A 26,661-nucleotide genomic window follows, 5' to 3' on the forward strand; every position below is an offset into this window, starting at 1 on the left:
AGACCGCTGAGGGCAGCGCAGCCAGCTCTGGGCCAGGGGGTGCAAAGTGCTCGGCCCCGGGGCACAGCCGGACGTTTGGGGGCCTTCTTTCGGCAGGGGACAGTCTGACTGGGGTGAGCGTCCCCCGCCCCTCCCCTCCAGGGCCTCACCCCTGGCCTGGCTGGGCCGCCTATTTTGGGAGCAGGAGCCGCTTCCCAGGCAAGCCAGACCCAAGAGGAAGGGAGTGTGGTTGGGACGTTGGGGTTCCCTCAGGGGTGGAAGTGTGGGTGCAGCTCCTCCCTGCCCCTGCTGTGGCGCGTGCACACTGGCTGGGTGTGGGTTTCGCACACTCATGTGTGTAGGTCGGTTGCCTCACTGATTGAGGGCACCGGAGGCCCAGATGGGGACTAATGTGTGCCTGTGTCTCCACCCCATGCCTTGCTCCAACCAGAAGTTTGGGGAGCGGGCGTCATCCCCATTGCAGCCCCACTGTGCGTCTGTATGCATGTGCGCATGCGTGCATCGTCCCCACCCCTGGCATCTGTCTTCTATCTCAGCCCCACCGGCCCAAGCCTCATGTCACTCGCCTGGTGCTGTCCGCTGGTGAAAGATGTCACCCAGAGGCAGGCCAGGGGATGTTTTCCCTGTTCTCATTGCTTCCAGAAGAGGAGAAGGGGTGGCCTTTCCCACGGGGGCAGCTGGTGGCAGTGTGGCAGCCCGGCCTCACCCCGGGCAGGGTTGTGCATGACCCCCAAGTGGGGGGAGGAAGGCTGTTGCCATGGTGGCCTGTGCGAGGCAAATTCCTCCAGGGTGAAGTGGGAGATATTTATACCCAGGGTCAGGCAGAGAGCGGGCCAGCGGCCGAGGGCAGGAGAGCCGGGCTATTACGGACACAGCAAGGCCGTGGTGTGTGGGCAGGTGGCCCTTGGGCGTTTCCTGGCTGTCTCGTCCCTGGCAGTGTCTGTCTCTCCACCTGGGTGGGGTGAGGCATCTGCTCTCCCCTGCCAGGGTAGGTGCGGGGAACCTGGGGCCTACAGTGAGGGAGGCCCCGGCCTGCGGGAGATCCTTGTGGGCTGTGTGTGCCTCACCCCGTCCTTGCTGCTGGGTGACCCTCTTTGTGTGGGTTGTTTTGGTGACGCTGTTTCCTGATGAAGCAGGGGGCACCTCTGTTTCTCAGGGTGACCAAGCCGGATGATAGATGCTTTTGGAATTAAGTCCCTGGACTGTCTCTGACTTAACCGCTTGGGTTCAGGCCCCAGTGGTGGGAGAATGAGGGCACGCATTTCCTGACCTTTGGTATTCCCCAGGACAATGGCATCTCTCAGCCACATCTTGGTTCTTTGTGTGGGTCTCCTTGCCATGGTCAACGCAGGTGAGTCTGGGGGAGGCAGCCCACTACCACCTCAGCCCCAGGGGTGGTAAGGGTAGAGGAAAATTCTGCAAAAGAAACAAGCTGGAGCCTCCAGTCTGAACTGAGTCTCAGTGGGGTCTCATGTGGGGTCCAGTCACAGGCTGGTATCTGGGGGAGGGGAGAGGATGCCCCAGGTCGGGCAAAGGGGGAGGGTGGGATGGAGGCCGGCTTCCCGTGAATGATGGAATCACAGACAACCTGGAATGAGATGGAGAGCTGAGGCTGTCAGGTGCCTCCTGCCCCATTCCGGACAGTGCAGAGAGGCAGCCAAGACCCAGAGAGGGTGGGCAGCCTACTCAGAGTCCAACAGTCCCCAGACTCCTGCCCCGAGACTGTAAAACTCCCACAGGGTCTCGTGATGCCGCTCTCTGTCCAGGGTCCCAGGAAGCATCCAACCCTGATTTCTTCTTCTCTTTCCAGAAGCACCACAGGAACACGACCCATTCACCTACGGTGAGGGAGGGGCATCTTTCTCTGGGTGCTGGGCTTGGTTAGCCTGCCCTACCTCTCTCTGTTTCTGTCTCCATCATTCTCTAGCCTCTCGGTGTTTACATCTTTGGCATTCTCATTCTTTATCTCTTGATTTGGCTCTCTGACTCTTTCGGTCTCGATCTCCCTTTGTCCCTGTCTCTCTGAGTCTCTGTCTCTCTATTTGTGTCCCTCTCTGTCTCTCTGATTCATTCTCCTTTTACCTCTTAGTATCCCACGGCCTCTCCTCTGTTGCCACCTGCCTTTCTCCTCTCCCTGCCCCCCTTTCCCTCTCCATCATCCTTCCTTACTCGATTGCTTCCTCCCTCCTCTTGCCCTGTCCACCTCCTACCTTTTCTCCCTGATCCCCCTTCTCCCACATCGCTCCCTCCTCCTCGCACTGATGTCCTTTCTCTCCTCTTCCCCATCCTTCCTCTTTGCCCCTTCCTCCCCATTCTGCCCCTTTCCTATCCTTCCTCCTCCTCTCCCTGCATTCACCCTCCTCCGTGCATTCACCCGCCTCCCTGCTGCCCACAGACTACCAATCCCTGCGGATCGGAGGCCTTATAATCGCCGGGATTCTCTTCATCCTGGGCATACTCATCGTCTTAAGTGAGTCCCCCTACCCTGCCTTCAGTCGCTTCCGGTGTCTGCCCCAGCCCCGCCCAACCTCTCGCTCCGCCTTCAACCCCGCCCCATCTGTGCCCTTGGCCCCGCCTTTGTTTCTGTCCACCCCACTTTCCTCCCTGGGCCTTGCACCTGTTCTGCCCCTGCCCTCAGCCACGTCCCAGTTTCTGCCCTTCCCCCATTCCCGCCTCCGGCCCCGCCCGGTCCTTATCCTGCCTGCCCTCGGGCTCGCCCCGCCTCTATCCCCTCCCCGGCCCCGCCCCCACTTATATCCCCGCTTCTGGCCCCGCCCCGTTTCCTATCCCCGCCCCGGACACGCCCCCCACTTCTATCCCCGCCCTCGGCCCCGCCCCTGCCCCTGCCCCACCCTTATCCTCAGCCACGCCAGCCCGGGCAAGCGAGATCTGTGGCTCGCTGTGCGCTGTGCGGCTTAGAGGGGAATCTCAGCACACTCCTCTCCACGCCCCCACCCACAGGCAGAAGATGCCGGTGCAAATTCAACCAGCAGCAGAGGTAAGAAGCCTCTCTGGACCCTCATCTCCTCCCGCTCTAAAGGAGCGTTGGGGGTGAGACCAGAAGTCCACTCAATCCACAGCCAGATCCTTCGGCAAATATGTATTAAACACCTACTACGTGCCCAGCCCCAAGCCAGGCCTTGGCACCAAGCCACGAGTTAACTGCCCTCTCTGTCTGAGCTTCCAACCAAGTGGGGGCGGTGGCCATGGGTTCCAACAGACCCACAAATATAAAACCACAAAGCGTGATAAGTGCTGTGAAAGAGTCGCGGCGAAATGAGATCACCTTACTTGGCGGCCCAGTTTAGCTCAGAGTCCTGTTCCTAGCTCTTTGATTTATCGTTAAATAAAATTTTAAAGCCCAAGCAACGTATGAATATCTTCTTCCTATTAAGATACTTACAGATATTATTATAAATAAAGGTAGTATTTTATTGTGTCCCATGTACAAGATGCTATTTCATTATGTGTTATTTACCCCTCACACCATCTCTATAAAGTAGGCGCTGTTATTAACCTCATTTTACAGATGAGGAAACTGAGACATGGGAAAGTGTTCACATGCCCCAGATCATTCAACTGGAAGATGAGGGCTCTGGGTTTCTCACCTAGGCTGTCTCCAGGCAATCTGCCCTCAAGTCGCTTTGGCTATATACCTCCTCTTCCATATTCTAGTTCCTTCCTCAACACTCTGGGAGGTACTCGCTGTTATCGGCTTGGAGCACCTCCTGCCAAACACTTAAACTGCTCCTGGGTTGCACTGGATTTTCTGGCGGCTCCAATCTGCTCCTTGCCCATCTGTGGGTCTCAGTGGATTGGTCTGTGAATGGGGCGGACATTGGGGTCTTCCGAGTGTAGCTGTCTCTCTCCTTTTTCCACCCCCCAATTCTTGATGCATCTCCTTTCCCAGGACTGGGGAACCTGATGAAGAGGAGGGAACTTTCCGCAGTTCAATCCGCCGTGAGTTTGGGGAGACTTAGGGTGCTTGGGAATGCGAGTTGGTTCCAAGAAGCCCTTTGCTGGCCCTCCCTGGGCGCGGGGGGTCGGGGATCGGGGCTTGATCTGCCCTGCCGTGCTCCCATCTTTCAGAGGAGCTGGGGTGCCCCTCTTGACTTCCGGATTCTCTGTCTTCCCCCTCAGGTCTGTCCACCCGCCGGCGGTAGAGACACCTGGCGCGATGGGCCCCAGCCAGGTCCCGCAGCTCTAACTAGGCTGGGGGAGGGAGGATAGAGGAGGAGGAGGGGGCAAAGGGCTGGGTAGCGGGCCTGGAGGGCTCTCCTGCCCTTCACCCTTTTCACCCCCACAGGATTCCCCTGGCACTTGACGCTTCCCACCCATCTTCTGCACGCCCACCACCACCTGGACTGCCCTCTTCCCTAGCCCTGCCCCCACAGACTCTGACGCTCAGATTTCCAATAAAACGTGCTTTTCTCTCTTGACAGCGCTGTGCGAATTTGTCAGTCCCTTCGCGGTGGAAAGCCTGGGCGCCCCCTTGGCCCCGGCAGAGGGCGCCCCCACCCTTGGGGAAGGGGCGGGGACGTCGGCAGTGGGCGGGGGCGGGGGTGGGGGTGGCCGGGACGGGGGCGGGCTCTCCGGGCCCCCGTTGGCTACGGCCCCCCGAACACCAGGGCTCCCCCCCTCATCTACCCCTGACAACAGTCGGTCCGGCTTCCAGCTGCTGCAGCCAGCGCTCCTTCACCGCCTCTACATCCAGCCGCCCCTTGCTCCAGCCCGGCATGGCGACCCAGGTCCCCACAAAGGGTGAGCGTCGCCTGGGGAGAGGGCGCAGCGGGGCTCCGGGATCTTAGAGCTTGACAGAGGATCTGGGGGAGAGCCCAGTACTGAAAGGGGAGGGGAATGGGGAAGGGGATGTCCCCTCCTCACATGGGCGGAGGCCCCTGCATTGCACCCCTCGGTACTCCATTGGGCACCCTCTCCCGGTGGTCTCGGTTCCTGTGCGGGACCGGTGGTTGGAGAGCGGCAGTCCCGGGAGAAAGGATGCTCGGACCGGTAGCTATAGCAACCATGCAGCTGGTCCAGCGCCGCGGTGGTAGTGGACTCGGAGAAATGGGCTTCGAGGGTGGGAGCCGCTGGGTTTGTAGCCACAGAGGTTCGCGCAGATTTCATGGTCCCTGCGGAACGTAAGGGGACGGGGTCCATGTCCCTCTTTTTTTTTTTTTTCCCCTCCCTCTCTCTCTAGTGCTGGCACCTGTGGTGGGTGTTTCCTGAAATCTCTGACAGGCAGGTTCAGAGGGAAGCGAGGAGAAAGAGGGAAAGACAGGAGCTGTAGGAAATGAGAGATGGAGAGAGCAAGAGAGAGGGAGACAGTAAGGAATATAGAAAGAGACTGACTGAGACAGCCTGGAAGAGATAAGGACCGAGAGACAGAGGGAGGCGTAAAGACACAGAGGGGGAGAGATAGAGAAGAACCGACAGCGTGAGACAGAAATGGGAAAAAGGAGGGGTGGCACAGGGTGGGGCCTGCACCACTGCAGTGAACCCCCATTTGCGGGGATGGGTGGCAGGACCCTCCTTCCCAGCCCTCATTCAAGGGTGTTGTCCAAAAGGTGCATTTGGGTGTGCAAACAGATGCCTTCCCACCTCCCTCCAGTCACACAGAGATAGACATTTCACACCATTAGCCCGACTAGGCACCCCTGAAATACTCGGTCCCCACAACAGTCCCCCTTTCTTGAGCTTACTTCTGCAGAGGAACAAGGGGGGAGAATGCTTTCATGGTGGGGGAGAGGTGGGCAGGGAGGGAGTTTCCAGCCCTGAGAGCAGGGTCAGGCAAGAGGCCATCATTGCTGAGGAGCCTCTGGCACTGAAGGGAACCCCAATTCCACTCTGATCTCTCCTTCCCTGCCCCCTTTCCCGGCAGGCGGGGGCTGCTGCACTGAACCATATCTGCAGAATTTGAAGCAGGGCGGGGAGGGGGGGCAGTGGGGGGGGCGGCTGCAGAGGCTGGAAGCCACCCTAGGGAGAGGGGGCAGGGTTGAGCCAGCAGCCCTGGCGGGAGCCCAGCACTTCTTTTCGCAGAGATGGTGGTTAGCAGGATCGATGGCAGCAGACGGGCAGAAGTGGGAGGAAGATGCCCTGCCTCCCTCCCCCCCACACACCCTTTCCCCAGTCACAGCAGGAGAGGGGACCACAGGTCTTGGGAAACCCGGGGGCAGGAAACGCATGTTGCCTGTCATAAACCGCTTAATGAAATTAATTAACAGATCGTTAGGGAGGGGGACGGCTCCCTTGCACCCCTAGCCTCCACCCCCACCCTGTCACAGAGCAGGAGGGTGTGTTGGGGGCAAATAGAAAGGAGATGGAAAGGCACAACTGGGCCTTGGTCTCTATCCTTAAAAAGGACCCTTGGCTTGGCCACAAGCCAGTTGTTCAGGGGCAACAATAGGAGGTACAAAGGGAGCAGAGGGAATCAGGGTTGGCCCCAGAGTTAGAAACTCAACCCTCAAGTCCCACACAGGACCCCATCCAGCCTGGGGTACCCAGATCCATCACCTCTCCTCACCTCTCAAGATGCTCCAGTTGCCATAGTAACCACCTCCTTCCTGATTCTCCTTGGCAACTGGCCAGGAGTGGTGCACATTCCTTCTCCTGCCTCCTGGCTCCACCCTTAGCTCAGCCTCGCCTTGAGGACCCAGATTGCTGGGACAGCAGGAACTAGAGAGGAACTTCTGCATGGAGCAAGGAGCACCCCGGGAGGGTGGAACCAGAGAGGAACCAGAGAGGATTCTGGGGCAGGCGCTCACCTTCTGGGGCAGGGCTTCTCAGATGGTTTGGGGAGGCAGGATATGTGGAAACGCAGGATAATGCAACTGTTCCATCTCTGATGCTGCCTAGCAGGGGTTCATTCATTCATTCATCCATTCATTCTAGAAAAGTTTTTGAACAACTTTACAAATGCCAGGATTAACAGCAGAGATGAGTCAAATAAATTTGCTCTGCATCTGGTAGGGGAGCTAAGACAGAGCAGAGATGACTCTAAAATACTATTTTCCCATCTCGATGCTTATGAGTACCACCTTCATGGTTTTTGCCCTGTCCAAATGTTCCCCACACTGATATTTAACATTTTTTCCTTCAAAGGATTAACTTTTAAAAAACTTTGTTAGCTTTATTTTATATCAGCTCCACAAATGGAAAATCAGGATTTTTTTTTTTGTCTTACATTGAAAGTAAGTATTAAAATTACCTTAAACAACCAATTTCATTTTTCTGGGCCTCAGTGTTCCTCTTTAGTGGAAAGAGAATGAAGATAGTGCCTATATCAGAGAACGGCTGTGAAAATTAAATGTGGTAATATCTGTAAAGTGCTCAGAAGAGAGCCTGGCATGGAATCAGTGCTATCAAATGCAGCTTAGATAAATAAACAAAGGAGAAAATCAAATAATGTCATAACAGTCTACTGAGATATTATTACCTGCTGAAGACACTGAGCCCAAGGCCTGTTTTCTCTTGAGAGATTAACAAGGGTTGGAAGGTGTAGAGATATATCAGCTCCTTTTTAAGAATGTCTCTTTGAAGACTGGACAGGGAGCTGAAGAGGGTGAACTTACAGTGAATCAGTGCTATTCAGGGTCTTGCATCAGTCAGTTTAAGCTACAGTATGCAGTACCAAGGGCTTCCCTGCTGGTTTAGCAGTAAAGAATCTGCCTGCAGATGCAGGAGACACAGGTTTGATCCCTGGGTCAGGAAAATCCTCTGGAGAAGGAAATGGCAACCCACTGTAGTATTCTTGCCTGAAGAAATCCCATGGACAGAGGAGCCTGGCGGGCACGGAGTCACAAAAGTGTCAGACCCGACTGAGCTACTAAACAACAAATGAAGTACCAAAAATCTCAGTGATTTCTGACAACCAAAGTAGATCTCTTACTTAGATTATGTGTCCACAATGGGTTGACTAGGGTCTCTACTTCCCAAAGAAAACTGGAGCAGCCACAATCTTGAACATTCATGTCACCAAGCCAAAGGCAAAAGAGAGCTCTTGCATGGGCAGTTAATGCTGCAGACCAGACTCATGGTTCATTGGCCAGAATTAGTCACATGTTCTCCTTCCCAACCTCAAGGTAGCCGTCCTTGCTGAGCTTGGATGGGGGAAGGACACTAATGACAACATCTGGCATCACCCTAGCACTCCCAGTACACCCTCCTCCCCTAGTGGGGCATGTTTTGCAGAATTCCACTCTAAACAAGGCAGGGTGTACTAAAAGCTGTCAGTGTATTAGGGAAGCATCAGGATGGGTTTTGTGAATGGGAAGGATGTTCTGAGTTCTTCTGGAGGAGACTACCATTTAAGACAGGGAGGTAGGAGATAGGGAAAAGTAAACACACACACAAAAAAAACGCACACATATATACACACATTAGTGAAAGTGTGAGTTGCTCAGTCTTGTCCAACTCTTTGCGACCCCATGGACTGCAGCCTGCCAGGCTCTTCTGTCCATGGAATTCTCCAGACAAGAATACTGGAGTGGGTTGCCATTCCCTTCTCCAGGGGATCTTCCTGACCCAGGGATTGAACCCAGGCCTCCTGCATTGAAGGTGGACTCCTTACCACCTGAGGCACCAAGGAAGCATTATCCACATGTTAACATTTAGAAATCAGGGTGAGTCTTCTAGCGGATGAGTATGTTTTTATGTGGTACTGCTGCCGCTGCTACTGCTAAGTCGCTTCAGTCGTGTCCGACTCTGTGCGACCCCATGGACGGCAGCCCACCAGGCTCCCCCGTCCCTGGGATTCTCCAGGCAAAAACACTGGAGTGGGTTGCCATTTCCTTCTCCAATGTGTGAAAGTGAAAAGTGAAAATAGTTACATACATATACACGCATACATGTACACACTGGGAAAGTTACTACAAAATCAACTTTGAATCTTTAATTTGATGGTGTCTGAGAAATAAGTAATATAGGAATAATATAAATTTTTGGACAGTTCCTCTCTGCTGGATTTGGTGGTAGGAACAAGTGGATGAGAGCTCTCAGAAGACTGAGAAGTTGTAGGGAGTGTTCAGGGGAAGCTGATACACTGAGCAGTTAGTTCTCCAGTGGGATTCATACTCCCAGCATCATATGCAAAAGAGAGTGTATATGTGTTTCTCAAGAAATGAGTCCATGCTTGCATTAGATTTCCTAGGTCTAGGATCAGGACTGCCACGTACAATTAGGTAGGTTGGGCATTATATAAGGGAAGGTATCGACCAATGGAGTGAGTTGGGGCTGGAATCCAGCTTATGCTCCAGTCTTTAAGTTTTGTGTCCTGCCGTGAGGCTACATTGTCCAGAGCAAGGGGTCTCAATGATCTGATTTCTACACAGAAACCACTGGGCCAGTGGTGCCATTAGGATCCTCAAATAATTAAGAAGCCAAGTGTTGAAATGTTTTTCCCTCTCTCTCTGCCTTCTTCCCACAGTTCCTCAGGATCCTGACCCATTTTACTATGGTGAGTGGCAGATTCTGCGACGAAGGTACCCAGGGGCTGGATGGAGGGGTGGCTGTAGATCCCCACAGGCCACTGCTGAGTGGCTTCAGCTATGGCTTACATGTTATGTGCTGGGTCACTGGCCACATGACCATGTGGATATAATTGATATCAGCTTGGCCTATGGAGGGTTGAATCAGACTTGGGGAGGGGGTACCCTCTTTGGACCCTCCTCAGGCTTCACCAGCACTCTGGGCTAGTTTTCTGGGGTCATCAAAGAAGCCAACCACTCTGACACCAGGCTGGCTGAATTTGAATCCTGGCTGATCCACTCACTAGCTGTGTGGCCTTGAGCAAGCAACTCTGTCTCTCTGGGCCCTTCTGCAAATAAGAACACTAAGTTTTCACCCATAAGGACTGTGGGGAAGATTTACTCAGATATCATTAAGTCTTTCCACAACACTGAAGCTCAAAAAGGGACTCCAGGTCTAGCAGACCTGACCCCAGTTCCCTCTCTGTATACCCTCCTTCTCTCTCCCTTTGTTCACTCATACTCTTCTCCATGTTCTAAGTTGTCTTCTGCCTCAGGACCTTTGCACTTACTGTTCCCTCTGCTGGAATACGCTTCCTCTAGCCCTCCACACAGCTAGCTAAGGCTCCCTTTTCTTCTTCAGGCCTCAGATCAAATAATGACTGTCAGGAGAGGCCTTCTTGAGTCCCCAACAAGACAAGCCACACATAGATCTAGGCATGGTCCCATGACTGAGTTTTGTGGTTTTATTTTGTTTATCACAAATGAAAGACAACTCCCTGAGGGCAGAGGCCTGGACCACTGCTGGTCCAGAGTGAATATTTCTATAGATATGTACTGTGGCATATTAGATAAGAATAATTCTTATGAAGGAAAATAAAAGAAAGACTGAAGTTAAGAAATGTTGAGGAGAGGATGGGAAATTCTAAATAGGACAGCCAGAGAAGGGGTCACCAACATTTGAATAAAGTCCAGGAGTTGGTAAGGGAGGGATATTTGAGAGAGGAGCTTTCAGGAAGAGGGCCCAGCAAGTGCAAAGACCCTGAGGTAGGACTATGCCTGATAGCCTCCAGGAACTGGAGGGAGACCCATGTGCTTGGACAAGGGAATTGAGGAGGAGAGTGAAGTGGAATGAGGTCTGAGAAGGGATCAGGACAAGACAGTACAGGGCCTCCTGGGGTGTAGGGAGGACCTTGGCTTTTCTTTGCTATGAGGTGGAGGTTAGAGGGAGTGGAGTGGTGTGCTCTGAGCTCAGGAGGACCCTGACTGGACTCAAGTGTTAACAAGATCTCTGTGGCTGAGGCGCTGAGTCGGGGGATGGATGACGGAGAGACCACAGAGAAGGCTGTTTGCTGAAAAAAGTAAATGCAGTAGAACAAGGATCCCCAGTGGTTGGGCCAAGGACTGGTACCAGTCAGTGACCTGTTAGGAACCGGGTCGCACAGCAGGAGGTGAGTGGCCAGTAAGCAAGCGAGTGAAGCTTCATTTCTATTTACAGCTGCTCCCCATCACTGGCATTACTGCCGGAGTTCCGCCTCCTTAGATTCTAATTGATTCAGGAACCCTATTGTGAACTGTGCACACGGGGGATCTAAGTTGCCCTCCCCTTATGAGAATAATCCTGAAACCATCCCTTAACCCCTGTCCGTGGAGAAATAGTCTTCCACAAAATCAATCCCTGGTGCCCAAAATGCTGGGGACCATTGCAGTAGAAGAAGGTCCTATCTATATCTATGGCCGAAGAATCCAGAGAAGGGTAGTGGGCAGAGGTCTAAGGGGAGCACTTGGTGTCCAAGGGCCATGTCTTTGATCCTCATATGAACCCATGGGAGGAGCCTGCAGCCTTGAACTGAGGCCAAGGCTCCAGGGTGGGGGGGCGGCTGAGGAGCCACCCCACTTTGATGACCTCCAATGTCTTCCCCAGACTATGACACTGTGCAGACGGTGGGCATGACTCTGGCTACCATATTGTTCCTACTGGGCATCCTCATTATCCTCAGTAAGTGTGACCCTTTCCTGAGCTCCAAAGCCCCTCCAAGAAGGCCCCTCGGGGTCCCCAGGCACCTACAATTTCCCTACTGGCTTTTGTCCATACCCTTATGTCCTGTGTCCTTGTTCTGTTCTCTGTCTCTCCTAACAGGCAAGAAGGTGAAGTGCAGAAAGGCGGACTCCAGGTCTGAGAGGTCTGGCAGCAGAGGGGAGAGAAGGGGAGGGGTGGGAACAGCCTGGGAGCCCCCAGGGGTGCTGCCATAACCAAAGGGATCCCAGAGCCAGCCAGGTGTTTCCCAGAAAGCCTGCTCAGTTGAGTCTCTTGATGCCTTTCTCTCTCATCTTTGCTTCCACAGCCCAACATGCAAATCCTGTAAGTCGGAGCTTCCCTCCTCAGGTGAGGGTGTGAGAGAGTGTGGTTCTGCGAGGGTGAGTGGGAGTGGGGAGGGGAGTCCAAGGGGACGTTGTGCTGGATCTCCCTAAGAATGGGGCCGCCAACAGTGCAGCCGAGATTCCACACATCAAACCTGTTAAAGCATAAAGTTAGTGGGATGTGACATGGACTCCTAAAGAGTCCTTGAAGCTGCCCAGAAACAAGTACCTAATCTTATAAAAGCAAGGATGAACTCATTCTCCAGAGGAGAGAGCCACAGCCTGTGAAGAGAGGGGTCCCACGTGGGAAAAGAACGTTGGCAATCAGAATGAAGGCAGAGTTGAGCACTAGAGAAGGTAGGAAGATAGAATGATTTCTTGACTTTCCTGTTCAGTTAGGACAATCAAGGATGAAATGACTGAGAAAAAGGGAGGGAAGAGAAAGGAAGCAAGGGGAAAAAGGGATGGAGGGAGGGAAGAAGGCAGGCTGGCAGAAAGGAAGGAAGGAAGGGCTTAAGAATAATTGTATCAAAAAAACAGGAGAGACATATAGAATGCAGATTTTTAAAATTGATATTGGGGAAGAAAAGAGAGAATATAGGAGGGAGTGGGATGGAGGGTGGAGGAGGATGGGGTGGGGGTGGAGGGTGGAAGACGGATGGAGGATGGGGAGTGGAGAGTGGAGGGAGTGGTGGGTGGAGGAGGGGAAAGTCAGGGCAGGTGGCTATACAGGAAGGTGGAGAGAGATGTAGGATGTAGGAGCAGGGATAAGCATGTAGAAGAAAGATTGTGACTCCTTGGGGGTGTTCATTTTAATTATGTAAAAATATCTCGACCTGTTTTTGGTGGAACTGTGTCCTTTCCAGGGACTTTTAAAAACCAGAGATGGGAATCTCTTTGGCTCTTTTGTTTTTAGAACTAAAAAAAAAAAAAAAAAAAAGGGCCTTGGGGTAATCAACATTTGGAGGATTTGATGTTGAATTTCATGTGTTTTGTTTCATGTTTATTTCATGAGATTTAAGAACATTAAGGGGTCACTTTGTGAATGATGAAGGGGTTGGCCCAGACACCTGACCACAGTCTAAGAGTATATATGAGATTTTGACCCATGACAGTTGAATGATGGTCCCAAGTGGGTGGGAGACAGGAGAATTCCTGTTGTATACACAAGTTCCAGAGATGGAGTGTTGGAGTGTAGGAAGAGGTTGGGGGCTTGGCAGAGGGATGGAGACTCTTCTTCTGGCAGGGGGACACCCCAGAAGAGTCCAGGGTGGGCCAGGGGTCCCCAGCTTCATCACAGGTGTCCTGTGGGATAGGACAAAAGCTACCAAGGTGTCTCTATATGGACCAGACATTGGGGTGCAGGGAGGCAAGACAACATCCGAAGGGAGCTCAGGGGTGACAATCTGCAGGCCTGACCTCAGTGCTGGGGATGAAGGGCCCACTGCCACCCTTTTTGTCACCGACTGAAGCTCCCTGGCTCTGTCTCTCTCTCTGTCTCTCCCCAGCACCCGGAGGTGGCGGCGTGTAGAACCAGTAGTGGTCACCTCCACTGCAGTCCCTGCCTGAGAGCAGGAGCCTGAGGATCGGGTGGAGGCGGCGGGGACCCCAGCTTGGCCCCCCTGGCAGCATTCCCCTGAATGAGCCGCCCCACCCACTCCAAGGCTGGAGCCGCTGCACCTCCCTAGGCCTTGGCAATGACGACCCCCTGCATCCCAGATCCGGAGACTCAGGCCTCCATCTCCTGGGGTCCTCGAGTCCACGCTCAGCCCCTCACCGTCCCGGGGTGCTGCTCCCCGGGACTACCCTGTCTCCTCTTAGGAGATCCGGTCCCCTGCACCCTCGGTGTCTATGTCTTGAGCTTAATAAATCTGCGTTTGGTTTCTCCCCCTCTTCTGTCTGTGTGTTCTCGTCTGTGGGGAGGAAACGGGGGAGGGGGCAAAATCTAACCTGGGGAGCTATTTCCCCATCCCCAGACTTACCCCCTTCCTCTCCTTCCCCTCCGCCAGCTCCCTAGTGGCCTCCTCCTCTCCCGGAACCCCTCAAACTTCCCCTCCCTTCCCTCCATGCCACCACCCCCCAACCCAGCTGCCCATCCCCGAGACCCCAGAGTAGACCCCTTCCCCTGCTCCCCTTGCCTCCTCAAACCCCACCCCGCCTAGACCTGCCCGCCCCGCAGTTCCCACCCCCAGCCTCCCCTAGGCGGGGTGGGTGGAGGCCTCCGCCCTACCTCTCACCCCAGGCCCCCGCATCGCCCTCAACGTCTCCCCCTCCTGCTCCCACCCCGGGCTCTGAAGCCAGGAAACCCGGGAGGAAATGACTGAGCCCGTCTCGGTCCCCGCCCGCCAGCGCGCTCCCCTGGCCACACCCTCCGCCTGGACGCAGCCGCCGCCGCTGCCCTCTCCCTACGAGGCTGCCGGCTCGGACCCCCGGCGCTGACGTGAGTGTCTCCTCTGACTCTCCTCCATCCGCTCCCCTCTGCCCAGGCGCCGGGCTCAGGTGGGTACAGACCATCCTCTCGGCGCCTCTCCGCCCCCCATTCATGCTCACTCTCCGTCCCGCTGTCTTCGGCACCGCCATGTGGGCACCGCTCGGCTTCTCCTGCCTCAGTCTCCCCAGTTCGCCTACCTCCCTCTCACTCGCCCAGATCTGCCCAGCATCCCGCTCTATTGTCCCTGCTGGGAGGCCCTCACACCAACTCACTTTTTCCTCTGAGATCAGAAGTACATTACTCACTCTTCCTCTTTCCCCCTCCTTGCTGGCTCCTCGCTCTGAGGACAGCCCCAGAGGGAGGGCCGAGGCCCTCCTATCTCCTTTTCTGTGCCCCAGCGCCTTCCCCTTGCCCAGCAGGGTCAGTCCCAGCCGGCCCATGAGTGCTTCTCCACTTCTTGGGGCAGGGGGACTGCCCTGGGCAGTGGCTGCCTCTTGGAGCCTGGTGTAGACTGATGCTTTTTGTTATCTTTGGGGACCTGAAGAGGGAATGAAGGATTGACTGCTGGAAACCTCCACTTCTGAGACCCTCCCCTTGGCCCCCTTCCCCACAGCCAACCATCAGCCCTAGCAGGGGTCTCTGAAGCCAGAGGGGCCTGCTCAGGGTAAGGAAGGGAGCTGCAGGATCCCGGGGGTTGCCCTGTCCCTGCCTCACTGACATCTTGGCTGACCCCAGCTCTGACTTGCTCTATAGATGTCGCCCTCTGGTCGCCTGTGTCTCTTCATCACTGTTGGCCTGATTCTCCCCACCAGAGGTAAGGCCCAGCCCTTTCTTTCCACCCTGCTGCAGAGCCCCCAGCCACACTTCAAGTGCCTGTGTTGCTGGGTGGCTGCCTGGTGAATCTGGGTTCTCTCTCCTGTGTTCTCAGTCTTCTACTGAGCTGGCACCAGGAAGCGGGTGCCCCAGTAAGGGGGCCAAGGTTACACCCTGTTAGATACCTCAGACCTGGGTGGCTGCTTCCAGTGAGTCTGGCCAGGGCCTGTCCTGCTGAGCATCCTCCATTTGACGTCCAAGAAGAACTCACAGAGTTTGATTTGGCGGGGAGATGGGTGTAGGTTTTCTACTTGGCAGCCAGGAACCCTCGACTCACAACACAGGAGCTTCCTGGTTCCTCTGGTGATACGTGATTAGGGAAAGGAGGTGAGCTGAGGCCAGTCCAGGAAATGGCAACCCACTCCAGTGTTCTTGCCTGGAGAATCCCAGGGAAGGGGACGCCTGGTGGGCTGCCGTCTCTGGGGTCGCACAGAGTCGGACACGACTGAAGCGACTTAGCAGCAGCAGTAGCAGCAGCACCCTTGCCTGTGAAGTGTCTTCTGAAAACAGTATCTACGGGGGATCCTTGCAGGTGCTTTCTGCATTGCAGGTGCTTGTTTCAGCTTCTGCTCTAATCTATGATGCTCTTATGCCCATTTTACAGATGAGGAAACTGAGGCTCAGTGAAGGAAAGTGCCCTGGGCCAGAGGCTAGTGTGTGGAGGGGCTGGGCTCTAACCCCGGAACCCAGAGCAAACTCTGCACTGAAGTTGCCCCATTTCTCTGGGATAAAATGGTTTTCATGTGTTCATTCAGTCGTTCAACAAGCGTTCACTGAGCAGATCTTATTCTAGGCACTGGGGAAACAGCAAGGCATAAAACAGGAGCTTACGTTATAATTGGAAAGGCAGACACCAAATGCATTCAGTAACTTATATTGGGTTGGCCCATAACATCTTATGGAAAAAAACAAATGAACTTTTGGGCCAACCCAATATTATATGCTAGAAGGTGAAAAATGCTATGGAAAGAAAATAGAGGAGAGAAATGAGGCTTGCTTAAATAGAGTGATCAGGGAAGACCTCACCAGAAAGTGACATTCACCAGAAAGTGACATTTGGGCAGATACAAGGAGAGGAGGGGATGAGCCAAGCAGGTATGTGAGGAATATGAGTTCTGTCTGGAGAGTGTGAGTGACAGCAGACAGGCCGGGCCTGGGTTGGGATGAACAAAGGGTGGGGTGGAAAGAGGAGAGGTCAGAGAGGTGACAGGAGATTGGGTTGGTGGGGGGGACACTTATGGGCCACGTGAGGGCTTTGGCTCTCACCCAGAGCAAGGTGGAGCCAGAGGAGGCACTCAGCCAGCAGCCTGATCTGAATCAGGTTCACAGGCTCCCTCTGGCTGTGTGTGGGGAGCAGGGAGACCAGGGAGGAGGCTGTGCGATGGTCCCTGAGGGAGAGGATGGAGGCGGGGCCAGGCTGGGGGCAGTGGCGATTGATAGATAGATACGATATCCGATATCTGATATCCAGCACAGACTGCATGTTAAGCAGTAGGCGAGATTCTTCCCACCTCCATCTCATTTCACCCTTTCTACAGTCTTGAGAAGTAGATTCAAGCATTATCTCCATTTTGCAGAGGGGGCAACCAGGGCTCAGAGGGACGGGTTTCACTTGCTGCAGGTCACACAGCAAGGAAGTTATTGGGAACAGAATTTGAGATCAGGCCCCTGGCTGACTCTAGCACCTGGGCGTACTTGCCTTAACTGCCTCTCTCATCCCACAAGGATGGACAGGGAGAGGCAGCTGGAGGTGCGGTGTTAGCATTTCTAAAATATTTCCACCAAAGCTGATCGGTCAACTGCTGCTCCACCAGCAGACCACCAAGGTTTCAGAAGGGAGGGGAGGGTAGGAGTGTTGGTGAGAGAAGGGGGACCAAAGGCTCCCCCCTGACTTCTCATCCTTGATTTTCCAGGACAGACATCAAAGGAGGTCACAATTCCAACAGAACCAGCGACTGAAATCATTCCTGTCCCTACTCCAGCCCCAGATGACGAACAAGGAATGGGTCTGTCAACATCCTTTCACAGCAACAAAAATCTCAAGCTTGAACCAAATGAGAGTTTTTGGGTTTGTGTAACTGAAAAGTCCAGGGATAAACCTTCAGGCATGGCTCCGTCTAGGCTCAGTTCATCCTGCTGCTCACAGCACCACAATGAGAAACCTTGTCCCTTCCTCCTTGAGCACTTACAGCACAAATGAAGGGACAGTCATGGCTCTAAATACTTACCCTGCATTCACTCCCTCAGTCCTCACACAGGCCCTCTGAGAAAGAAATGAGGACTATCCTCATTTTACAGGAGGCTCAGAGTCACTCGCCCAAGGAGTCACCAAAAGTCAGTGACACACCAGGGATGAGGGTCCAGGAACCTGGCTGTGAAGTTTACTCATGACCCTGTGGGGCACAAGAACACCGACTTGCCCTGCCACCAGTGGCACGTGAGAGGGTCCCCCTTTCTCACCCCCACAGCGACATTTATCTGTGGACATCTTTGATTTTAGCCAGCCTGGTTCAGGGAGAAGGACCCTTGTTGTTTTCTGCAGGTCCATGATTCACTCCTTTCTCACCCTCCCCGCCTTTCTCTTCTGCCCTGAGTAGAAGCAACACCAAACCAGATGGACACCCAGACCCAGCAACCGATGGAAACGGAGGTACTGCTAACAACAGGTCAGGGGACGGACAAGAGCACGACGCAAGGTAGACCTGGGACTAAAACAGCAACGTACTTGAGTTGTGTTTAATTCTCCATCTAGGGCAGCATTTCCCTCAGTACGTTTCTCAGAGCATCCGTTTGGGGAATTAATACATTTTTCCAATTTTTTTTTTTTTTTTGGTTTGCGGTTAAAGATATTTGGGAAACTCTTGAGTTAAACATGTTTCTATCTGCTGGGACTTCTCAGAGTCGTAATAAAGCTTATTTGCAGCAGGCATCCCAAGAGGGACCATCTATCTGGTTTGCAGCATTTCCAAATTTGATAGACTCAGAGACCCTCTTTTTTTTTTTTTTAATGTAACTTGATTAAATTAATTAATTAATTTTATTTTGGTTGCACTGGGTCTTGGTTGCACTGAGTCTTCGTTGCAGTACTCGGGCTTCTCTTTTTGTTATGGGCTCTACCGTGGGCCCCATAATTGTGGCCCTTGGGCTTAGTTGCTCTGAGGCATGTGGGATCTTCCTGGACCAGGGGTCAAACCTGTGTCCCCTACATTAGAAGGCGGATTCTTAACCACTGAACAATCAGGGAAGTCCCTCCAAGACCCTGAATAGATTCAGGTCCCTTCATAGGGCTGGTGCGGGAAATGTGCCTGTGGGTTTATCCTTGGTGTGCTAAGTCGCTTCAGTCGTGTCCGACTCTGTGCGACCCCATAGACCGCAGCCCACCAGGCTCCCCGGTCCCTGGGATTCTCCAGGCAAGAACACTGGAGTGGGTTGCCATTTCCTTCTCCAATGCATGAAAGGGAAAAGTGAAAGTGAAGTCGCTCAGTCCTGTCCGACTCTTCGCGACCCCATGGACTGCAGCGCACCAGGCTCCTCCGTCCATGGGATTTTCCAGGCAAGAGTACTGGAGTGGGGTGCCATTGCCTTCTCCTATCCTTGGTGTAGATCTTCTTAATGTTAGACCAGGAGCTTTTCAGTTATAAAATTCAGAAAACCCAACTGAAAAAAAAATATTATTAGCAATATATGCTTTGTTAAGTACAGAGGCACTAATGTCAGGCACAGCTGGGTCAAAGAGCTCAGGCACTGTCATCACGACTTTCTTCCTCTCTCAGCTCTTCTGTCTTCATTCTGAAGAGGGCTTTCCCCTCTTTAGTGGCAAAAGTGGTCCACTAGTTCTAAGTTGCAATTACAAACTCAGCAACTAGAGTGCCTCTCTAGCTACACGGCCTAGAGCTGACTCTCATTGGCCCAGGTGGGGTCACGTGCCCATGACTGACCAATGGGAGCCTGGGAAATGAACAGCTCCGATTGGTCAGGGCTGAGTCTTGTGCCCCATCATGGGGCTGGAAAACCCAGTCAACTCTGTGTGAACCAATTAGACCAAGAGTAAGGGAAGAGGTGACTCACCACAGGACAAGTGAGTCAATGTTACCGGAGGTAACATTTGGGAAAGGGAGATGAGCAGAAATAAAGGTAATAGGTGGTTTCTAATGCCTGTGTGATGGCCCATATTTGAGAAGCAGCCCCCACTGGAAGTCCTATAGCTTAGGCCACTCACAACCTGGAATGCATGCATGGTTGCTCAGGTTGGGCACTGCACAAGGGCACTAATGGGGAAAGTCCTCCCCCTGTAGATTTTTGTTGTTGTTGTTATCATTGTTATAACTTCCCAGTGATGACAGTAACGCATCTCTTGCTGACAGAGTCTGTCTATTAAAACAATTTTACAACAGATGGAAATACGATGTCTTGGGGGAAGGGAGTTTTTTTTTAATTTTGTACAACCATGGGGGTGGGGGTATAGCAGCTGTTTCCACATTTTCCAGTTGAGAAAACATCTTCATATTTCTGGATTCTCTTACTCTGAGTCCTTGCTGACCTGGGTTACTCTATGTGTTCTTCTATATCCCTGGTTATACATGATGAAAATTCAGCTGGGCCGAGGGGGTCAAGGAGCCAAGAGGTAAAAGGCACTGCTGAATCTCAAGCTTGCCCAGCCCCCACAGAGCTTCTCTTTCTCCTGCGTCTTTGTTCTCTCGTGCTGGAGCTTGTCTTTCACCTGGCAAGGAAGTGGCTCCATCACCTGCAGGCTCAGAACTTCTGAGTTTCACCCAGCATCTGCTGAAAATTTTAACTTGGAATTTGAAAGGTCCTAGCGAAGGATGGGGCTTCCCAGGTGGCTCAGTGGTAAAGAACCCGCCTGCCAATGCAGGAGATATAAGAGATGCGAGTTTGATCCCTGGGTCGGAAGATTCCCTGGAGAAGGGCACGGCAACCCACTCCAGTATTCTTGCCTGGAGAATCCCCTGGACAGGGGAGCCTGGCAAGTTACAGTCCATAGGGTAGCACAGAGTTGGACACAACTGAAGCCTCTGAGCGCTACAGGAACAGATGAGACTGGGTCACATGCTCCCCCTTGTGGCTGGGTTACCATAGGAGACTGAGATGGTCTGGGGAAGCAGCAACATTTCCCGAGGGAAAGGTGGACGGACTGATCACAGAAGGGGGGAGTCGGAGCCAAGTAGACAATACAACAATGTGCTGAGGGTTTGCTCCATGCACTGTGCTAAGCTTTTACGTGATCAGTCATTTAGTACTGATCACTATCCTACATGGTAGGAGCTGTTGGTACCCCATTTTACACGGAAGAAAACTGAAGCCCAGAGAGGTTACTCGGCAGGCCTTAGGCCACACAGTGCAAAATGGCAGAACCAAAATTTGAGCCCAGGCTTCCTCACACTGGGGGAGGGGGCAATAAGCCCTACATACCGCTGAGGCTGTCCTTTTACATTTCCTGTGATCCTTCCATCTTTGCCCATGACTTTGCTGCTCCCTTTTCTTGGAAAAAGCTTTCCTGAACATCTTGTAACCTTTGGCTGTCGGTTCGTGTTTAGGAAGTGAGGCGCTGAAGCTGGCCTGGGGAGCCAGTCATGAGGCAGTTTCTCTGCTTGCTGACTTCACATCTGGGCATCCGTCAGGGGTGACCACCTTACTGGGGATGCTTCTCAGTGCCAGAGGGGCAGGACTTTCCTTGGGGATAGTCATGTTTTTACAAAGAGGAACCCTCTGATGTTTTTGGTCTGGGAGCAGAGGTGATATTCAACATGTCTTCGAACCAGTATCTTCAAGTTCTGTGACTCGGTCAAGTTCCTGGAGGCCCTTGTCTGGGTCTGACAGATGTTACCGTTTATTCCTGATCATGGGGCCATCCAGAAGGTCAGAGAGGGGCCAGGAGCTCCTCGGGGGTTAGCAAGCTAGCCTGGGCTGGTGGTCTTAATCAGGGTGAGCACCTGCCACTCCTGGCTGCCTCCGTGGGTTGGCGGGGGGAACCTGTGCCAGCTCACTGAATGTAGGTGTGGGAGAGGGGCTACTCCCAAAGATCATCAATGGTGTCTCTCGTTCCTCTCCCTGGGTCACTCCTGCCCTCCACCATCCTCTGGCTGCTCTCTCTGCCGATCCCATTCAAGGCTCCACGCCCTCCAAGACGAAATCCCCTGCCAATCCCACTCAAGGCTCCACGCCCTCCAAGACACGATCCCCAAGCAGGCACGAGAGGAAGAACTCCATCCTCAGACAGCCTGGTCAGTAACTCCCTTCTCAGACTGGACACAGGCTATTTCTTGTTCACTGTGTGTTCTTAGTACCTCAATACTGCGGAGCACAGAAGAATGCTCAGTAGCCAGGTGTTGGGTGAACACCTGACTTCAGGGCAGGTATTCTTGTGAGTGACTAAAGGGTGGGCACACAGTAAATGTCCGAATAGATGAATGAATGTGTGAGTGTTGCATAGAGATGACTCCAAAACCCAGTGGCTTAAAATGACAGTCATTTATTTAGCACTCAGATCTGCAATTTGGAAGTCTAGTCTGGGCTTGGCTGGGTGCTTCTCTGGTCTCAGATGGATTTACCTGTGCATTGGAGATCAGTTTGGAGTCAGCAGAGAGCTCTGTGTATAGGGGCACCTTGATTCTTCCCCTCCTGGCCTTATCTTCCACTTCCTGTGCAGCCAGCCTCAGTGAACAGATGGAAAGGATACTGCCATGGATCACATAGAGAGCTCATTCACTCATTCATTCAAACAATATTCACTGAGCACTTATTGTGGGCCAGGCCCTCCTCTAGGTGCCAGGAGTACAGAAGTGAATGAGACAGATGAAAATTTCTCCCTTCATGGAGCAGATGTTCTCGTGAGAGAGAGACAGTAAATAAGGATCATAACTGTATATAACAAGTTAATAATAGCCATATATTAAGTTGCTGTCAAGAAAAATGAAGGAGAAAAAAAAAAAAAACGATGCAACAGAGTTAGGGTGAGAGAGTGGTCAGAGAGCATTTTCTGTAAAAGGCCAGGGAGACCTCACTGAGAAGAAGCTAAGGGGAACCATGTGGATGCCCGAGGAAAGGAGCCTCTGGCAGTAGAAACGGCCTGTGCAAAGGCCCTGGGGTGAGCAGGGTTTCGCACAGTTCACCCATGGGGAATGGGGGTGGGAGTAAAGCACAGTGAATAAGGGGATAAGCGAGAAGAGTTTAGAGGTGATGGGAACCTGATTGGGTCCTTGTGAGGACTTCAGGTTTTGCCCTAAGTGCACCAAGGCTGAGATACAGGTTTCTCCTCTCTGACTCTCTCACTCTCCAATTCGCTCCATAAACCTTTGCTCCCTTCTTTCCCCTCCAGGTTCAAAGGAGGATGACCCCTTCTTCTATGGTAAGTTACTCTTGGGAGGCTGTGGGTGAAGGAGGCTGAAGGCCCCTCTCATCACACTCCTCCATTTCTCTCTCTGCAGACGAGGACACTCTCCGGAAACGGGGGCTGATGGTAGCAGCAGTGCTGTTCATCACAGGCATCGTCATCCTCACCAGTGAGAATGGGGGCTGGGTGGGAGAGGCATCAGGACTGGGAGGGAGGAGACCTTGGCTTACACTCTGACCAGACAGGATTTGAAGGGCCCCTAACAAGGTCATTTTAAAGGAGACATATCCATATAAACTGGGCTTCACAGGTGGTTCAGTGGTAAAGAATCCACCTACCAATGCAGGAGCCGCAGGTTCAATCCCTTGATCGGAAAGAGCCCCTGGAGAAGGAAATGGCAACCCACTCCAGTATTCTTGCCTGGGAAATCCAATCCAGACAGAATAGCCTGGTGGGCTACAGTCTGTGGGATTGCAAAGAGTCAGACATGACTGAGTGACTGAGAATGCACATCCATGTAAACCATGGAATTCAGTGGTTTAAGATGATAACCATTTACTGACCTCTCGTTTCTGCACTTTGGAAACATAGTCTGGGCTCAGCTGGGTGGTTCTTCTGGTTGCCGCTGGATTTATTCATGCCTCTGAGGGCATTTGCGGGTCAGCAGGGATCTGTTTGAATGGGAACATCAGGTCTTCACCTGGTGGTCTTCTCTAGCAGACCAGCCTGGGCTTGTTCACATGGCAGGGGAATGCAATGGTGCAACTCCCCAGGAGTAGCAACACCTGGGAGCTGTGATGCGCAGCCTGAGGCAGTGAGGGGAAGGAGCAGCTGCACCAGGGCCTGGTGAGAGATGGAGCTGGAGGACGGGGCCCCAAACAGGAGCTGTGGCTCCAGAGAGAGGTTTCCAGCCACTGGTTGCTGGTAAGCTCCCCAGGAAGGAGCAGGGCAGGGGTTGAGAGGATCAGACACCTCAGCCTCATTCTCCTTTTGCCCTCGTCTGTCCCACCAGGCTGTGCTCAGCCTCCCAGGGCCTAGTGTCAGGCAGGAAAGGGGGACAAAGGGAGGATTTAAAGCAGAGAAACTAATTTTTTTAATAATGCTACAGATTAAATAAAATACAAGGGCCACCAGTTTGCAAGCTCTCAGTTAAACTGTATAACCCACGCCAAGTTTTATGACCTCTCTTGTCCAGCTTCCTTATCAGGAAAAGGGGCACAGCCATATCTTTTTGCCTTAAGGTGGGAGGCAGAACCTGGATAGAATTAAAAAGAGATCACTGATACGTGCCTGATTGGTGTTGAATAAGGGAGTCAAGCACTGTTGACTCAGTTTTTCAACTCGTATTTATAGATCCTGACTTTGTGCCAGGCACTGTGCTCTCCCCTGTGGGAAAAGTGAGGCTCAGAGAGTTGCAAAGTTTGCCCAAGGTCACAGAGCACATAAAAATCAGGGAAGGGCTGGACCTATGTCTGTGTGAGGGCAGAGCCTGAATGTTACCTCTAGGACTCTAAATTGTTCCAGTGACATTTGTGAGCACCTACTCTGTGCCCGGGCTTCCCAGGTGGCACTAGTTGTAAAGAATTCACCTGCCAATGCAGGAGACACAAGAGACGCAGGTTCAATCCCTGGATCTGGAAGATCCCCCTGAGTAGGAAATGGCAACCCACTCCAGTATTTTTGCCTGGAAAAATCCCATGGACAGAGGAGCTTGGCAGGTTACAGCTCATGGGGTGGCAAAGAGTCAGACACGACTGAGCACACACACACACACACACTCCCTGTGCCCTCCTGTGCTGTGATGCTGGGGACCCTGGTCCCCACCATTAGGGAACTCACAGCTGGTAGGAGATCACAATAAATAGGTCAATGCTTTCATGAGCAGTGTGAATACAGAAAAAGAGACTTGCCAAGAGGAAAATAAAGATGAGATTGAGAAGGATGAGAAGAGGCACTTCCTCTTAAGAGGTCAAAGCAGAATGGATTCTGATGATGAGAAAGATGATTTTAAAAAGCAGGCAGAGGGAGAAGCAAGTGGAAAGCCCTGGAGGCAGGAATGAGCTGAGCTTGTTAAAATAACCAAGGGAAGAGGCGGAGTGGCTGGGAAGGTGTGAGAGAAGAGGAGTAGGAGATGAGTCCAGAGGGAGGGAAGGGTAGGTAAGGGTGGCAGCTGGGAGATAGAAAAGGGCTGTTTTCTGAAGTTCCCTTTGTTTTCTTTCTTTAAAAAAAAATTATTTAGTTGGCTGCTTTGATGGCTCAGATGGTAAAGAATCTGTCTGCAATGCAGATCCCTGGGTCAGGAAGATCCCCTGGAGAAGGGAATGGCAACCCACTCCAGTATTCTTGCCGGGAGAATCCCATGAACAGAGGAGCCTGGTGGGCTACAGTCCATGGGGTCATAAAGAGTCGGACACGGCTGAGCGACTAACACACGCTTTCACACATTTTGTGTCTTAGTTGGCTACAACATGCAGGTTCTTGGTTGAGACACGTAGGATCTAGTTCCCTGACCAGGGATTGAACCTGGGCCCCCTGCTCTGGGAGCAGAGTCTTAACTGCTGCACCTCCATGGAAGTCCCCCTCCTTTGTTTTCTAAGATCCCCCTCATTTGCTTTGGCCCAATCCCCTGGCCTTCCGGCTCTCCTTTAATCCCTCCTGTCTACTCCTCCCTCACTCTGGGCCTTAGAACTGACTGTTCCCTATGTCTGGAACACCCTTCCTCCAGATGTCCACGTGGCTTCCCTCTCATCCCTTTCAGGTCTCTGCTCAAATATCACCTTCCCTGTGCGGCACGTCTAGTCATCACCATGAGGATTCCCCCAACTCCTGGGCCTCCCTGCCTCCTTCCTTGTTTTATTTTTCGTTATAGCGCTCATCACTGACTCATCACCGTCCGTACACTTGACTTAGGTCTTTTCTCATTGTCCATCTCCCCCACTGGTAAGTCAGTGCTCCCAAAGCAGGGATTGCCTCCGTTCGTGCTCCTGGCCGTGTTGCCGTGTCCCCAGTGCCTAGGTCACTGCCTGGCCCAGAGTAGGTGCACAGTAAATATTTGCTGAACACGTGAATGACCCCTGGGGACCCTTGAGCCGGCTCTTCCCCATCAGCTTCTTGTCACTTGCTCAGAGTTGCCTTGGAGCCTTCTGAGGGACAGGGCGGATGGGCCTCATCCTCCAGCATCCAGATCACACGTAATAATCAGCATTGTTCTGACTCACGACTGAACTGTTTCTTTCACCCCAGGTGGCAAGTGCAGACAGTTGCCCCGATTGTGCTGGAATCGTGACAGATGAGTCCGTAGGAAGCAGGGGCTGACGATCTAATGGGCACCCCGAGACTGAGCCCCCACTGGCTCGCTGTGACCTTGCAGGACCTACAACAAAGCCCAGCCTGAGAGAGAAGAGGTGGATGGAGCCAGATCCAGGACTGATGGCCTGAGCCCCCTGCTCTCCCAGCCCTGCCTGCCTGAGGACTGCCTGCCCCCGTTTATCCATTGTGTTCAGACAGGAAGTAAAGCCCTGTGTTCTCTGTCCCTTGGTCTCTGATCATTCTTGACCAGGGAGTGGAACAAAGTGGCGGGGGCTGGGGCAGGGCCCCCAGGAGAAAGATGGGAAGGTCACAGACTCCGGAACCTAGGTGAGGGATACAGTAAACCAAGCCAGCAGGGGTGAGGTGGGAGGGATGAGGGGTGGGCCTCGGGAAGATTTGACCAATAGAGAGTCAGCGCTGGATTCTGCCCAGGGCAGATGGAGACCCTCTGCAGGTGTGTGTGCAGAGCCAAAGCCAGCTTGGCCCCTGATGTTGGGAGGTGGTACTGGTAACTGGGCAATTACAAATGGAGGCCCCAGGCCCACGGCAACTGGCTTTTTCCCCACTCTGGGTACCTCCAGCACGTGAGTGTGGACACCCCACCCTGCACATCCAAGCTCCAGCCATACTCCTGGTTCCCTCTTGGTTTAGGGTGTGTCCACAAGAAGGCCACTAGAGTGGGCTCAGAGTAGTTTGGGTGGGGAATTCCAGGGTCCTGGGGTCCCATAGCATGGTCGAGAAGGGGTATAGGCCCCAGTGGGCACTTCCTGAAGACCCTTGGGTTCTGTTGCCTTTGGGGAGGAACTCAACCAGGTTAGTCAAAAATAGACCCTTGGAATCACAGGGCTGGGGGTGGAGACCTCTGCCCAGGG

The 26,661-nt window shown here is 53.1% G+C and overlaps 3 protein-coding genes across 11 annotated transcripts; all 3 read left to right on the forward strand.

Moving 5' to 3' along the window:
• The first annotated feature begins 14 nt into the window (after window positions 1-14).
• FXYD1 (FXYD domain containing ion transport regulator 1) lies at window positions 15-4,439 on the forward strand. The gene is made up of 7 exons (XM_061387980.1): window positions 15-198; window positions 1,287-1,351; window positions 1,811-1,843; window positions 2,396-2,470; window positions 2,962-2,998; window positions 3,911-3,960; window positions 4,141-4,439. The coding sequence occupies exons 2-7, from the start codon at window positions 1,291-1,293 to the stop codon at window positions 4,161-4,163; spliced, it is 279 nt and encodes a 92-aa protein (XP_061243964.1). The 5' UTR covers window positions 15-198; window positions 1,287-1,290; the 3' UTR covers window positions 4,164-4,439.
• A 90-nt stretch (window positions 4,440-4,529) lies between these two features.
• FXYD7 (FXYD domain containing ion transport regulator 7) lies at window positions 4,530-13,710 on the forward strand. Of its 2 annotated transcripts, none has more exons than XM_061387979.1 (6): window positions 4,530-4,761; window positions 9,425-9,454; window positions 11,605-11,647; window positions 11,810-11,850; window positions 12,092-12,182; window positions 13,334-13,710. In XM_061387979.1, the coding sequence occupies exons 1-5, from the start codon at window positions 4,737-4,739 to the stop codon at window positions 12,175-12,177; spliced, it is 225 nt and encodes a 74-aa protein (XP_061243963.1). In that variant the 5' UTR covers window positions 4,530-4,736; the 3' UTR covers window positions 12,178-12,182; window positions 13,334-13,710. The 2 variants fall into 2 exon arrangements, with proteins under 2 accessions (XP_061243963.1, XP_061243962.1); XM_061387978.1 differs by lacking the exon at window positions 12,092-12,182 and adding an exon at window positions 11,389-11,463 and having other exon boundaries at window positions 4,563-4,761.
• Window positions 13,711-14,103: 393 nt separating this feature from the next.
• Window positions 14,104-26,012, forward strand: FXYD5 (FXYD domain containing ion transport regulator 5). Of its 8 annotated transcripts, none has more exons than XM_061387971.1 (9): window positions 14,120-14,324; window positions 15,010-15,070; window positions 17,043-17,135; window positions 17,727-17,825; window positions 21,258-21,371; window positions 22,466-22,495; window positions 22,575-22,649; window positions 25,350-25,420; window positions 25,724-26,012. In XM_061387971.1, exons 2-8 carry the CDS (start codon window positions 15,010-15,012, stop codon window positions 25,388-25,390), a joined length of 513 nt encoding a protein of 170 aa, XP_061243955.1. In that variant the 5' UTR covers window positions 14,120-14,324; the 3' UTR covers window positions 25,391-25,420; window positions 25,724-26,012. The 8 variants fall into 8 exon arrangements, with proteins under 8 accessions (XP_061243956.1, XP_061243955.1, XP_061243954.1 ...); XM_061387968.1 differs by lacking the exon at window positions 25,350-25,420 and adding an exon at window positions 14,870-14,920 and having other exon boundaries at window positions 14,136-14,324; XM_061387969.1 differs by lacking the exon at window positions 25,350-25,420 and adding an exon at window positions 14,870-14,920 and having other exon boundaries at window positions 14,136-14,265.
• Window positions 26,013-26,661: the final 649 nt, after the last annotated feature.

Source organism: Bos javanicus, chromosome 18, assembly GCF_032452875.1.
Source record: "Bos javanicus breed banteng chromosome 18, ARS-OSU_banteng_1.0, whole genome shotgun sequence".
NCBI lineage: Eukaryota > Metazoa > Chordata > Mammalia > Artiodactyla > Bovidae > Bos > Bos javanicus.

Bases quoted from the DNA above. Each gene is read 5' to 3' on its own strand.
- FXYD5 (XM_061387968.1), top strand. From the start codon at position 15,010: ATGTCGCCCTCTGGTCGCCTGTGTCTCTTCATCACTGTTGGCCTGATT. The intron at 15,071-17,042 runs GTAAGGCCCAGC...TTGATTTTCCAG, and splicing joins CCTGATTCTCCCCACCAGAG to GACAGACATCAAAGGAGGTC. The intron at 22,650-25,723 runs GTGAGAATGGGG...CTTTCACCCCAG, and splicing joins AGGCATCGTCATCCTCACCA to GTGGCAAGTGCAGACAGTTG.
- FXYD1 (XM_061387980.1), top strand. From the start codon at position 1,291: ATGGCATCTCTCAGCCACATCTTGGTTCTTTGTGTGGGTCTCCTTGCC. The intron at 1,844-2,395 runs GTGAGGGAGGGG...TGCTGCCCACAG, and splicing joins ACACGACCCATTCACCTACG to ACTACCAATCCCTGCGGATC. The intron at 3,961-4,140 runs GTGAGTTTGGGG...CTTCCCCCTCAG, and splicing joins TTTCCGCAGTTCAATCCGCC to GTCTGTCCACCCGCCGGCGG.
- FXYD7 (XM_061387978.1), top strand. From the start codon at position 4,737: ATGGCGACCCAGGTCCCCACAAAGG. The intron at 11,464-11,604 runs GTAAGTGTGACC...CTCTCCTAACAG, and splicing joins GGGCATCCTCATTATCCTCA to GCAAGAAGGTGAAGTGCAGA. The intron at 11,648-11,809 runs GTCTGGCAGCAG...TTGCTTCCACAG, and splicing joins GCGGACTCCAGGTCTGAGAG to CCCAACATGCAAATCCTGTA.